The sequence below is a fragment of the Cicer arietinum genome, chromosome 3 (genome assembly GCF_000331145.2).
Source record: "Cicer arietinum cultivar CDC Frontier isolate Library 1 chromosome 3, Cicar.CDCFrontier_v2.0, whole genome shotgun sequence".
In the NCBI taxonomy this organism is placed as follows: Eukaryota; Viridiplantae; Streptophyta; class Magnoliopsida; order Fabales; family Fabaceae; genus Cicer; species Cicer arietinum.
In genome coordinates this window covers 66,779,475-66,794,566 of record NC_021162.2, presented here as the reverse complement: position 1 = coordinate 66,794,566, position 15,092 = coordinate 66,779,475, and the positions used below count along the sequence as shown (strand labels likewise).

Here is a 15,092-nt window from a genome sequence, read left to right as displayed (position 1 = left end):
AAGCTACACTGGAGAGAAGAATGGACCTGCTACTCATGCCATTTAACCCCCTTCACCTTCCTCCCTCTTTCCTCTCATCCCTCTTCTCTTCCCTTCTTATTCCCATCTTTCTCTCTCAACAATTTCAATTTCAATTTTATTTTCCAATCCAATCCAATGAAGTTCATTAACATCAACCCTAAAAATCTCAAACTTAGTCCCAAACGTTTTTTCCGTTCCAAAAAGGAACGCTCTTCAGTATCAAGATCCGACCCGCCATCCTTCGGTTCAACTTCTTCCTCTGATGGATCTAATCACCAACCCGTTACCGGAGGCTCCCAAACTCCTACCAGCGTCCTTCCTGAAATCTCTGGTGACTGGTCCGACGTCACCGTCGACGTTCAGTGGGAGCTTTCTCAGGCTTTCCGGTTAATTGACCGTGACAACGACGGCGTCGTTTCGCGTGAAGAGCTAGAATTAGTTCTCACGCGTCTTGGTGCGCGTGCTGAGGAGATCGCGATTATGCTAACCGAAGTTGATGGAGACGGCCGCGGGTGTATAAGCGTGGAGGCGATTATGAACCGGGTTGGAACCGGTTCGGATCCGAATCCGGAGGAAGAGCTTCGGGAGGCGTTTGAGGTTTTTGATACGGATCGGGATGGGAGAATCTCGGCGGAAGAGTTGTTGAGGGTTTTTAAAGCCATTGGTGATGAGCGGTGCACATTAGAGGAGTGTAGGCGTATGATAGAAGGTGTTGATAAAAACAGAGATGGGTTTGTGTGTTTCGAGGACTTTTCACGTATGATGGAGTTGCAACGGTGATGATGATGATGATGATTGTGATTGTGATGTTATCTGATGATGAAGATGATGATATTATCATCATGATCATGCTATAAATAATAATAATAGCAACAAATATAAATAGTAATTAAATATTAGTATATGAAGAAAGGCAACTTCTTTGATTATTCCTATCTCTGTTTCTCTTTACGTATGTTGAATTTGTTTGTTATTATTGTTATGATTCAATTTAATTTTTTGGTTTATGAATTCCGTGTATATTAATCTGAAGACGAAAGAGAGATACAGGAATACGAAATATGCTTAAATCCAGTTTTCATCTATTTATTTTTACAAAACTTAGTTCTTTTATTTATTACTTCATACAGTTTCATAATATAAAATAATTTTTCAATTGATTAATTATTTCATATAATGTTAATTAAATTATAAATAATAAAAAGATATTTAACTAAATTTATTCTGAGTTTATATATATTAATTATTTTAAACTATCATATTGTATGTATTATTTAAAGCATATATCTTTAAAATAAAAACCAAACTTTATAGATTTTGAAATATGAAAAATGAATTATTAAATTGATAAAAATATAAAAATTAAAACCGTAATTAAAGCGAATGTAAAAAGAAAAAGTGCATTGTGAGAATGAAAGGTGTATGACCAAATAATTGAATTGGTCGGTCTTGATGGGAAGATTCCTGGAAATGGGTGGAAATATCTATCTTACGTGGCACATCCTTTGTATCTTAGGCCTTAGCAATAATAATGTTTTGAAACATGAACTAGAGTGGTCGTCTAACGTCTTTGCTTTGTCTAATTGCTTCCAAGGGACTACAATGATTGAAATTGAAATTTAAGGAATGGACGATTTACTACATTTCTAATTAAAAAATATAGCATATAAAAACTGAGACTAAATTATATTTTTTATTTTATAAGTTAATTTTTAGGTTTATTATGACCTCTTAAGATGTTGTTTTAATCTGATATAAATATTAAATATTTTGATCATTATTTACAAAATTATACATTGTAATAGTTTAATTTACAATGTTTTAAAATAAAACAAAAATAATTTGAAGAATCAAAATTGTAACAGGATCAAAATAAAACAAATAAAATGTTAAAAGTTAAAGTAAAAACTAAAAATAACTTACAAAATTAAAAGTACAATTCAGCTAAACTTTAACAACTAAAAAAAAAAAATCCCAAAACTCTCACAAATGTTATATATATATAAAATAAAGAAACAAAAGTTCTTAACATCATCTTTTAAGGAGAGTGACTGATTCAAATCCAAAATAAATAAATGTAAATTCTTTTATAAAGGTTATTTGAGTCAAATTATATTGAATTTACACACTATTTATTTACTCTAATTTTTTTTAAAAGTTTTTATATATAAAATAAGAACAATGAAAACTATAAATTTGTCTATTGAACATAAATCCTGAACACTAAAACTATTGGCCGTGTACAAGTAAAACCAATCCCTCAAAACCATCAACGTGTGATAGAGTAATTTTTTTCTCTATCCCTCTCTTCATTCATACTTCTTTTTCAATTTCTCCTCCATATTTTAATCATTACTTTCAGTTTTTTATACACAAATAAAGACATTTTACATTTTTCTCCTAAAGATAGAAGATCTATTTTCGAAGCAAAACATAAAATTAATTTCTGACTTAGATTCCCTTACCCCAAGCCAAACGCAAACCAAAAAGAGAGGCTACAAGAATGCAATAGAAACTTTTCACAAACTTTCTCTCATGATCACAGATTAAAACCTTCACATGCACATAGACTTTCCTTATGTTTATGTCTATGAAATATATGTATCCATCAATATTGATCTTTAATACTCCTTGATCTTTAGTACTTCACTCGGCTTCTTATAATAAACGATTCATTTGTGAAGAATGATCTAAATCATTTTTTTTTCTCTCTTTTAATACATGGACAAATTTAAAGGTGGATTGCAGCTCTTCCCTCTTATACAAACTTGTTAGTATATTAATAGAGTTACTATACATTTTTTTTTAAAATTTCATAGTAATAATTTATATAATATTTATTAATAAAAAAATGGACACTACATTCAATTGATTTTTAAATTCGTCCATTTGTTTTATTTTCATAGTGATTTTATTTTGTTTGACGTCATAATTCGTTGTTGTTTTGATTTATCATCTTTTAACGTGGTGTTTATTTGAATTAAATTTATATATTAACCCTAATCCAATACATATTCAATCACTATATAATAAAACAAGTTATTACTTGTATTAAATTAACATATTAGTCAAACACAAAACAGGTATAGGTTGGGGAATATGCAGTAAAACAATATAAAGAACCTCAAGTATACGTACTAATAATTTTTTGTTGTAACTTCTCCATACCCTTTTCAAACCTTAATTTACTAAGAATAATAATATCATAAAAAATGAGAAATTGATAAAAAGCAGGCCACTTCTCCATTGATTATGAATGGGCAACTTAAATTTGACCCAACAGATAAAATAAGATGGCCCAAGGAGGATTGTGATTATTTAGTTTATCGGTACAATTGGATTTTATACTTCACATTTTAGAAAATTGGCTATTTATCACGTAACCCATATCAGGAATGGTCATCTACTTCTCGTTAGCTTGGTTTTCCAACTCAGTTACAAGTAAAGACTCTGTCACTTCTTGCAAACGTTCCTTGAATAATACAACATATAAATCAGGTTTGGACTTAATCTCTGTATACAACTGCCGACGTATAATGCTCCAGTATTCTTCACCATAACCAAGTAAAGCAGCAATAGCACGATATCCACAGTTTCCATCTGCTTTAACATTAACTATGTCTTCAATATATGGTTGAATTAAAGAAGGAAACTCGTGGAAATATTTTTTAACCTGGTGGGAGACTTGTTTGGATGCTTGATGGGAGACTTGTTTGGATGCTTGATGGGAGACTTGTTTGGATACTTGCTGGGAGACTTGGTCATTCTCTTGATCACTATTCAAGGTTAATTTCCTCCAATGTATATGAACAGCATCTAATGGGATTGGAACACCTTTCATCTTGTATCCTGCTAACTCACATGCACAAGGTAATCCATGAGTCTTTCTAAGTATACAACAACACACATCTTTGTCGTTACCGACATAACTGACTCTCTTGTATTCTTCAACAATATCACCTAAGGCTTTCTTGGATACCACCCAAGTCAATTTCTCAAAGAATGGATTGTTGTGTATATGCTCTTTGCGACCTTTACTTATCTCAAATGAACCTTTGATCTTAATAATTTGAAACTTCAACATGTCATTCATACCATTCCATGCCTTACAAAAATCTCCTTTACTGTGTTCCAAAAATCTCTTCAATGACCAATGAGCAGACTCAACCCTAATATTTAAACAAAAAAAATACAAAATGTGAAGTAATGATCATATATCATGCATAAATCATATATCATATATCATACAAAATGTGAAATTTTAATGACATACCTATTAGTCGTAGTATTTCCTAGATGCAATACTCGATTGGTCCATGCTTCAACAAATCTTTCCTTATGAGGATTCAACCATGTGTCTCTGACGTAGTCAAAGAAAATAATATTATCGACACATGCTTGCTCAAATACTTGCAAAAGTTCCTCGTACTCCTTCTCTTCAGAACAATAAACAATTTTCCTCCACAACTCAAGAATGGGTTCTTGCATGTCTTTCTTTAATATATACTGTTTGCATTTGGCTCCAACATTTTTGTTAATATGAAGTTGGCAAAGTAAATTTGTTGAAGATGGAAATACAACTTTAATTGCATTCATTAAAGCCAGTTCTCTGTCAGTCACAATCACCTGAGGAAATGGCGTGTTTGAAAAAAACAACTCTTTTAACTTCTCCAATGCCCACCAAAAGTTGTCTTGACGTTCAGAATCCATATAAGCAAATGCAACATTAAATGTCAACCAAGTTGAAGTTACACCAACAATTTCAAACAACGGTAACCTATACTTGTTGGTTTTGTAGGTGCTATCCATGATCAATACAAGAGGGAACATGTTAAGCAAAGTTATGGAATCTGTGTGCGTCCAAAACATATCCCTCACAACGTTGGAGTCCTCATGAGTCCTACTCCAACAAGTATATTTCTCAGCTTCAAGTAACTTCAACAAATGTTGCATATCAGTTCTAGGTCCCATCAAATTCTTCCAGTATGTACTTCGTCGCTTGTAAATTTGATAGATACTAGTCACATTCTCCGTATCTCGATCTCTCAAAGATGACAAGATATGTCTCGGTGCAACGTGATACTTTGTCAACTCGTCAACATGTTTCTTATCTTCTTCTGTTAAGCGTCCCATAAATGCATTATTCTCAAAAGTAGCTACTAACTCATGGTTGTGAAGTCCACAGATTAAACTAATAATCCATCCTTCATCATTTTTCAGTGGTCTCGATTTAAGTTTAAACGGACATCCATACTTTTTAGTTGAAGTACCTGTGTCATTTTTATTTGACTTATATTGTCCACCTCTATCACAACCAAGAATTAATTTTGACTTTCTTCATCTCTTTCCAGTCTCTACGTCTGATCGAGTAATGATAACTGCTACTCGATTTTGTCGACCTATCTCTCTTGCCCATGATATGACAGCTTCTCGTGACTCAAAAGTTTGATCAGTTGTAAATGCTTCAGTTAAATCTATAAATACTGGTCGTGTGTTTTCCATCCCTAGTTCAAAAAAACAATTCAAATAAAATAACAAACAAACTAAAAACATATTCAAAAAAAAATTAAGTACCGGATTTTTGAAATTTCCGGGTTAACTACCGAAAATTTCAAAAAACCAAATTTCTGGTGAACAAAAAATGACTACCGGATTTTTCAAATTTTTTGAAATTACAACTACCGGAAATTTCATTTTCCAAATTTCCGGTAACAATTATAACTACCGGAAATTTTGATGCAAAATTTGACTTACCGGAAATTTCAACAAGGTCCAGATTTTAGAGTAATTTTTTTTAACTGCTCACGTAAATGAATTTTTTAAGGATAAAATTGGATTTTTAACAAATTGGGGGGTATAAGTTTAAATGGGGGGTACAAAAGCCAATTCTCCACATTTTGATTTTTATCCGTATATTTTATCATTTTTCGCGTGAACTTCTAAGTATATCATTGTAGATGGCTTATTTTATGTACTCCACACTTATATTTTTTTTAAATACCGAAAAAATTTTGTTTTCAAAATTTTGATACGTAAAACTTTTTCTCTTTTTCTTATATACTGAAATTTTGAGTTTTTTTTTAATTTATTTTTAGCATATAATTTTTTTAAAATATTTTTAGGCAAGATACATCATACGATCTTTTATATTTCACAAAAATAACAATTTAATTTTATGAATTTTTATAACAACTATATTCTTTAAGTTACAAAATATTTGCAGTGTAATCACCATTAGCACCATGCATTAAAAAGAACACATGTGACTCTTACATAGCCTTTATAGGTTTGACGTGACGGTTCTAAATATTTTGACTTAATTGTAATTTTGGTCCCTCTATTTTATTTCTCCCCAATTTAAGTCTCTTAAACAGAATTTTGGTCCAAAACTTGATGAAATATCATTTTATTGCGCTTACACGTCTCAAAATCTCGTGGTGCAACAATTGTACCTGAAATATATGAAAATAAATGGTATGGTGTGACTTAAAAAAAATGACATTTCATCAATTTTTTACCAAAATAATATTTGAGGACCAAAATTGGAGAGAAATAAAATGGAGGGACTATTTTCGTGATTCAGTTAAAATAGAGGGACCAAAACTGCAATTAAGCTAAATATTTTTTAAACAATATTTTAGTAAAAAAATATTTTGATAAACCCTATAATTGTTTATCTTTTTCATCAACATTTTTCCCTTCTTCATCCTAAACCTATAAATTTAATCAAAATAAAATTTAAAACTTCGAGCTCAACAAAATCTAAAAAAAAAAGAGAGAGTGGGATCAAATTCTATAAGCATAAAAGAATTAAAAATTGGCGTATAACCATGAGAAAGAAAATTAAGGGGAAGTCTGAATTGTATTTTATTTTAAAACTGTTTATAGTAAGATAAAAAACATAGCGATGAAATAGAACGAATAAAATAATAAGCACAAGTTAATTTATCCTATTCCACTGCAACCACACGATAACTACGTCATCAAGTCCTTTCAAATTGTAGGATTTGATTCTTTAATTCACCAACTTAATCACACGTCCACCGAACACCTACTAGTCAACCTAGTTGTGTTCAAATTTTCTCAACCTTCTAGCGTAGTTCAGTCAAGTTGTTGAGCGATGCAACCACTACTGAATAAAGATACAAACACAATGTGTTTATGAGTTTTTCTGAATAACTTTTACAAGACTGTGTTTACAAAGCTATGCTCTCAGAAAGTGCAAATCTCTTATCACTTAGATAAACTAATAAAGTTAAATACAAAAGTGCAAAGATCGATATATCTTGCTTATTGTTGTTGTTATTTATCGATGACAATTATACGTCATTTTATAGATAAACTTTAGGATTTCTCACCGTTAGATTGCAAGAAATCAACATATATCACAAAGTTTTGTATCAAATATTTAAATATTGATTCATCATTAAAACTTGTCCTCTAATTGATTATGCATATCTTGATATGGAGACATGAACAACAGAGAATATCATGATCATACTATGTCAAATGGACCTTTAGACAAATGACATATTCAAGACGTTGAGCAGAAGATAATCAAATTTGTCTTCTTCAAAACGTTGACTTTTAATTTAATCATTGACTTTCTATTAGAGTATTCACTTTTCATAAGAGCTTTAATTTTCCATCATAGTCGGATGCTAAGAGTCATTGTTCCTTAACCAACTGTTCTAATACTATTCATATTCCTATCATTTTTCAATTGTCTCAGAAAAATTAAACCTCATACTTTTTTCACCAAAATTTAATTTTTCAAACTATATTGTAAGTTGCAGAAACCCAGAAAATGAATATTACAGTTGACCTATTTGTTGTGTTTTTAAATCTTTGGCCATTGGATACATATTGAAATTGGTTTTACTTTCTGGGTTTCTGGTTTTCAACCTTTTCTAAATGTTAAAGTTTAGATCTTATGTATTTGAGGGAAGTGAAAATGAGGTGGTGAGTTTGAGTGGTTTGTTTGCATAGATCTTAAACAATGGAACCCACATTTTTTGTTTCGGATTTTGTTGGGTTTAAAATTTTTGATTTTATTTTGAATTTTGTTTAAATTTCTTGATTTAGGATGAAAATTGGAAAAATGGTGATGAAGAAGAAGAAGAAAAATTTAGGGTTATTTTATATTTTAATTTTTTAATAAAAATTTAATTTAAGAATATATTTTTTTTTTCATTAAAACACTTATTAAAATTATCACGTTGGACCATTAACAATCATATGTGTTTATTTTAACGGGAAGTGGTGACAGGATAGCAGTGCAAATGTTTTAGAATTTAAAGTACTAAATTGTTATAAGAAAATAAAAAGGATCAAACTATTAGTTTTGTGAAACGTAAAAGACTGGTAAGATGTATTTTTCCTTTTTTTTACGTGTAAATTTTTTTTCTCTTTTTTATGTATTAGAATTTTAAATTTTAAATTTTCGGTATGTAAAACTAAATTTTTGGAAAATAAAATTCTATACCGTAAATTTTATATTTATGTAAAGTAGAAAATGACTTCAAAAATTTTTAATGAGAAGAAGTGAAAATAAAAGAGATAGAATTGAATTTTAGAAAAATTGGTGTGTAAGGGATTAAAGTATAGGATTATGTAATCCAATTTTCTGACACATGACTAAGATCGAAGTTACATATCCCTCTAAAGAAAGGTCCAACAAATAAAACATAACCTTGTATTAATAAGTATGGAAGAGTGTGGATATATAGATATTAGAAGATCCAAATTGACTTATACCAGCCTATGTCTTGTCAATGCAAAACCCTATCCTCATAAATAGACAAATAATATATAAGAATTTTAAGTTGTAAAATAAACAAATTTACCAATGCAATGGTGGACGAAAGTATAATTGGACTGAGGGACTGCATAAGTTTGAGAGAGACAAAGAGTTATGAGTTTAACAAATCGTTTCAATTCATTTAAATTTATAAAAATCTAAACTAAAAAAATAGTTAGTTTGGTTGAAATTTTATAATTTTTTTTATAAAATTCATACAAAATCAAATCAAACTGATAAAGTATACGTCCGTTTAATTCAGTTTTATTATTGTTGATTGACGTACCAACTTTTATTGTTTATCGAAGAGTGGTAATGAACTGAATACAAGTTGATATTTTAAAATTTAAGATATTCATTTTAAAAAACCTATATAAAAAGAAACAAAATGTGGAATTTTTTTTTGTAATTTTTCTATAAATTATTTTGTTTTTAAAAAATTGTTGAGTATTTTGTGGTGGTCATGGACACTATATCTCCAAGAAGCAGATGTAGGACAAGCATACTAGTTTAAATAATTTTTTAACATATTTAAAATTATTATTATAAAATAGAATTAAATAGTCTTTAAATATATGACAAATAGTTAATCAAATTTGGACATTGAAGTTTTTAAATAAAGGTGACGTCCTTAAGCCAACTTATTTTCGCCCTTAATTACAGGAGCTATATGTATTTTCATTTTTTTTTTGTCCATCTCACAATTTCAGGAAGTTTCCAGCTTGAGCAAGCCTCTCTACCCAACTCTATCTGAATTCCAAAGTTTATATAGACAAGATTGCTAATTAGTTTCTTATTTAAGACAACTTTTCCATAATAATTAGATTATAGGAATTTTGTATTAATACTGCTTTATATGAAATTAAATATTTTTCTTAAAAAATATATGTCAACTATATTACGAACGTATACGCTCGTAATATACTTAACATATTTTTTAAGAAAATTTTTTAATTTCATTTAATATTTTTAAAGTAATAACTAAGATAATTGAATCATATCTATACTCGCTTTTTTAAAGTTTTTATATATATTAAAAATTATAATAATTAAAAAAAATTATTTTACCAAATTATACTTCTTAATTATATTGTGTTTTGTACTATCAAAAATGTAAAGTAAAATTAATATTTTAAAAGTAATATTTATATTAATAATTGAAGAGTACAATGAAAAAAATAATTAATTTTACATTGAAAATTGAGAATGACAGACAATAATTTTTTTCTTTCTAAAATAGTATTAATTGTAAAACAGAGAAAATATTAATTAATTTTTGTTTACATTTCACATAATACAAAAATATGATTTATTTTGTTGGCATTAATTTTCATAATCAAAGGAAGTATAAGCGACCGACTACTGGGTTATGCATCCAGCCTAATAGTACATGACTCTCAATTGGTGGTGAAGAGTCTAATGTTTAATTTTTATAATATAAAAAAATGACGGTGAATTTTTTAAAGTTAAATATGTTTTTTGTCTTTACTAAATTGTGAACTTTCAAGTTTAATATCTAAATTTTTTTTATTCATTTTTAATATGTATTTTGATTTTATAAAGACTTTTTAAAGATTAAAAATATTAATTTTTTTATAAAAATAAATTCAAACTAAGAACTAAAAGTGAATAAAAAAAAAACTAAAAAGTTGAGAAATTTTTTATATAACTCAACAAAATTTAAAAATTTCATAACTGACTAAACTTTAATTTACCATTTTTGTAATTATTAAAATTATTCTTTTTAATATCAAGGGTTCAAGTTTTGAAATTAAAACACACATTTTCAAATTTTTTAAGACAGTACACAAACATTATGTATATACTCCATTCAAAAATTGAATATAAAAAAAGTATTATTTGAAAAATTGGTAGTGGAAGTGTATAGCAGCAATATTCTCAATACTCCACGTTTTAAGAAGATGAAATATTTTGCAGGCTATTCAGAACAGCCACAGGATTGTAGATTGTAATTTAAAACCACCTCGGTATTATTTAGTTGAGGGATGAGTGTTCATAAAGCATGCATAGAACTTGGGCAGGTACATGAACTTTGACTTCTTCCTAATTTGTGTTTCGGCTAATTGGATCATGTTGTGGAAAAACACGATTACGGTTTGCACATAAGTAACATGTTTTATGGATGTACAACTCCAGAGTAAACAAACACCTTTGACTTTTTGTTTAATTTTGACTACTTGATGCATAATTTTATCCTTACAATCCGGACCCTGTGTCCACGATATGATTAAATTAAATTAAATTAAATTCACATAGGCATACAAGAGGTAACCAAAGCCTTGAACAAGTGAATCAGGCTAATTGTTTGTTTTTTCATATTTTCATATTTGTTATAAGAATATTGGACAAGGTATTCTATTAATGGGATGTTTCATCAACTTCATTTTGTTAAATAGTCTTAAGATCTTTTCGTATCTTTTTGAAATTGGACTTTTATTACTACTGTAGTTAGGGAAATTTCTGTTTGGAAAAATGGCAATATTTATTTATATCACACAACAAATACATTTTGTATTTTCTAATTTGAGAGAATCCAAGCTCGTATCTAAAACTTATTATATGTATGAAGCTATGCCAAATTGATAAATTATATACATTTTATCAATTATCAGAGTTTGTTGTGGCGATGCTTGTTATCACATACAGTCCATTCCATGGTGATATTTAGTTGTACCAATTGTCTTCTTAGTATGAAATTATATGAGATTAAGAAATAAAGATTAGCATAACTAAATCCAACCCGATGACTTAAATGTTAGAACGAACAATTCTCTACTGTTGTTGTTGTTGTAGTATGGTTTAATAGTTGTAGGACATTCAAATTATGAATTTGATTATATAATTCATTTTTAATTGAAGTTTATTATCGTATTAGATAAACGAAACAAATATTAAATCAATAAGCTGTACAACTTTTTCAATTAATTAAAGTCAAATTAAGAATTCAGCAAATATTTGTACTTAGATTTATTTGAACAATTCATTTTAATTGAAGTTTATTAACCATTTACTTAGAAATAAACAACTATAAGATTCGGGATATGCACAACTTTTCGATAAATAAAAAATTGATTCAATTATTTATTCTATGCACTTTATACTTAGCAATTGAATACATCAATTGTTGAGTTTAAATGGAAGTGGTTAAATTTCACATTAATTATGAACGTGGTAAATGTTGAATATATAAGATAGATTTTTGATTGAGATATAGTGTTAAAGTCTCTTGTAAATAATGAAACATTTGGTCCATTACTACTCTTGGCGCTCCCCGAACTCCCCCCCACAAATTGTATATAAGAGCTTTGGTTCGATTTGGTGGAGGAGCGGAAGTGAATCATGGTGTTAGATTGTTGTTTAGAAAGTCTTCTTGGCAATGTAGTTAGGAGGCACGTCTTGTTGATTATAATGATACTTACATTAGAAAGAGAGATTGTTGAATTCAAGAGTTAATGGTTATATCTCATATCAACTATGAACATAGTAAACATTTTATATATAAGAAAATTGACTAATATACTAATTACTTTAAAATTTTAAATTGAAATGTAATGTCAAAATATTTTATCAATCTTAAAACATTTGTCTCATTGTTGCTCCCAACACTCCCTCACGTTCCCAGATCAACAACTTGCTTAGTTAAAAGGTAAATTAATTGGTGCATTTCTAGAGAGCTACTTGCTAGTCTATCCATTTAGCTAGCTAGGTGTAGAATTACATGCATAAATAAATGGAGGAAGTCTTTCTTAATCACAATATTTTATACACATTGTTTAGACACACATAATTATAAAAATGTAGAAAGAGAAAAAAAATATATCATATGTATTTTTAAAATAATTAAATAAAATAAGTATTTTTATAAGTATGTGTAAATAGTGTGGCCAAATTATTACGACAAGCTAGCAGGTATTTTTCTCAATCTCCATTCAATGAACCAAACTTTGTTTCTCTGTCAGAATGTTAAGAAAGATATGAGAGTAAATAATGGTTCCCCTTTCAACTTGCAATTTTGGTTGATCTCTGTTTCTTTGCGCATGGTAGTCATGTAGCTAGCTAGTGGCTATATATTTCAAAGATGAACGGACATTAATATTTGTTTAAAGTTATTTACATACCAAGCTAACATTAATCCTCGAATTGGGCCACTTATTAAGATAACAAGTTTGGATCCATAAACAATAGATATAAATATAATGACAGCTAATTAACATTTTCAAAATTTACCCATTCAAAATAAAATAAAAATAAAAATGAATTACATTAAGTTAATTTATTTGATTTAAATTTTAAATTAAATATGTCAACTTTTTATAACTCAATTTTATTTATATTATTTGATTGAAAAAGTAGAAAATGAACATATTCATATATATATATATATATATATATATATATATATATATATATATATATATATATATTATATTTGTAAAACCATGGGCTAAGGAAGGAATAGCGATTCTTACGTTAAGCAAAAACAAAAAACTAATACGTAAAATGGAGATAGACAGCTCTAGATTTCGACCATACGTTGAAACCAAAGAAAGTCACCAATTAATTAAAAAACTAAAATAAGGCAATTATGAATCTATATATTTAATTTAGTTTTACAATTAAACATATTCTCTTAATAGTTTTACATAAAGGCCCTCCTCTCAACCATGCTTGAAATGATGCATTTGCTAACAATTTTTTTTTAAATAACAAAACATGAAAATGTTTAAACTTTTACAGAACTTCATTCAAAATTTTAATTGTTTTTTCACAGAAATATATCTCATTAATTTATATTCATAATAATTTGAAACAGTATAACGATGACATTCATACACTATATACAAAGAAGAAAAATACTCTTGATTTAAATTTTCACATTGTCAAGTTTGTTATTTTAAGGATGACAATAGTAATATTATAAACAACCCACGTTTTAAAAAAGCGATTTTGGTAAGAAAAACATTCAATTTATTCGTTTGCATGATTGAAAAATGTGGGGATAGGGGCATCATTATGTTTCCTATTTATAATTATGGACTAAATGCAAGTGGCTGACGTGGCATAGGAATGGTGTCCATTAATATGTTGGTCGGAGTCCCTCATGCTGCATGGTTTGAAAGAAAGGTTTAGTGGTTAGGGGTGTGGTTGGTGCGTGCTTTTGTTTGTGTTTTACCAAGACAACAACCAATGGGACACACACTATTAAAAATAGAATGGCCATTTTGTTTAGTTATTTTGCCAACTTTTTAAATAACTTTATTTGGTTAGAATTTCATTGTGCAATGTGGGTGATTAATTACATATACACTATAAATGAGTATTCTTTTCGTCCCTAAGGTCATCTACAATAGAGGCTATTTTATTCAAGAGTAATGTTCCATTTTAATTTTTGAAATTTTTTGAAAGACTTAATTTAATTATTAAGAAAAATAAAAATATTTTTTAGTTTTTATGAAAAGTAAATCGGACTAAATTGATCTTTATGTGAACTACCATTAGAAAATTGGATTGTTTTTATTGATTTGTCTGATGAATCATCAATTTGATTATCCCTATATAATTTCTATAAAAATAGACAATTAAGTCTTGACAATAATTAAAGGTAGATAATTATATTCCTGACAGAGATTAAACAAACAAGTTCAAAGTCTATGTCATGCATTTTAGTAACTATTTTAAATTATTGTCAAAGACCTAATGATCCTTTTTTATACAAATTACATGTGGGATAATCAAATTGATGAATTGTCGAATAAGTTAGCAACAAGAAAAAAACTCAATTTTTTAACTATGATTTACATAAAAACTAATTTAGTTCGATTTATTTTTTTAGGGACTAAATTTTTTATTTTTTTTATTTTAAATACTAAATTGGATTTCTCTAAATTTCTCAGGACTAAAATGAGTATTTACTCTTTATATAATAAACACTTTTATTGCAACATCATATTTATAGAGATGAATGTTTTTATAGATATTTTCTCTCTCATCATTTTTTGTATGTCTCATACAATAAATTATGTCAAAATATTATCTTTGTCCTTTATTATAAATATTTATTACTTTTTTCACTTTTATTAAGAAAAATTTGATAGAGTAATTAACATGTTAATTTTATGTGATAAAGTTTCTAAAATAACTTTTATATTTGAATGTGTTAAACTTGACTTGCTATATTATAAAATATATTAGTATTATTAACATATGACGTGTTTTGAAAAAAATAATAAATGCACTTAATAAATTGAAA

The 15,092-nt window shown here is 28.0% G+C and overlaps 1 protein-coding gene across 1 annotated transcript; it reads left to right on the top strand.

Annotated features, from left to right (window-relative positions):
* Positions 1 to 950, top strand: LOC101513576 (probable calcium-binding protein CML36). Its single transcript, XM_004493373.4, has one exon. It carries the CDS (start codon positions 157 to 159, stop codon positions 799 to 801), a length of 645 nt encoding a protein of 214 aa, XP_004493430.1. The 5' UTR covers positions 1 to 156; the 3' UTR covers positions 802 to 950.
* Positions 951 to 15,092: the final 14,142 nt, after the last annotated feature.

Bases quoted from the DNA above. Each gene is read 5' to 3' on its own strand.
- LOC101513576 (XM_004493373.4), top strand. From the start codon at position 157: ATGAAGTTCATTAACATCAACCCTAAAAATCTCAAACTTAGTCCCAAA.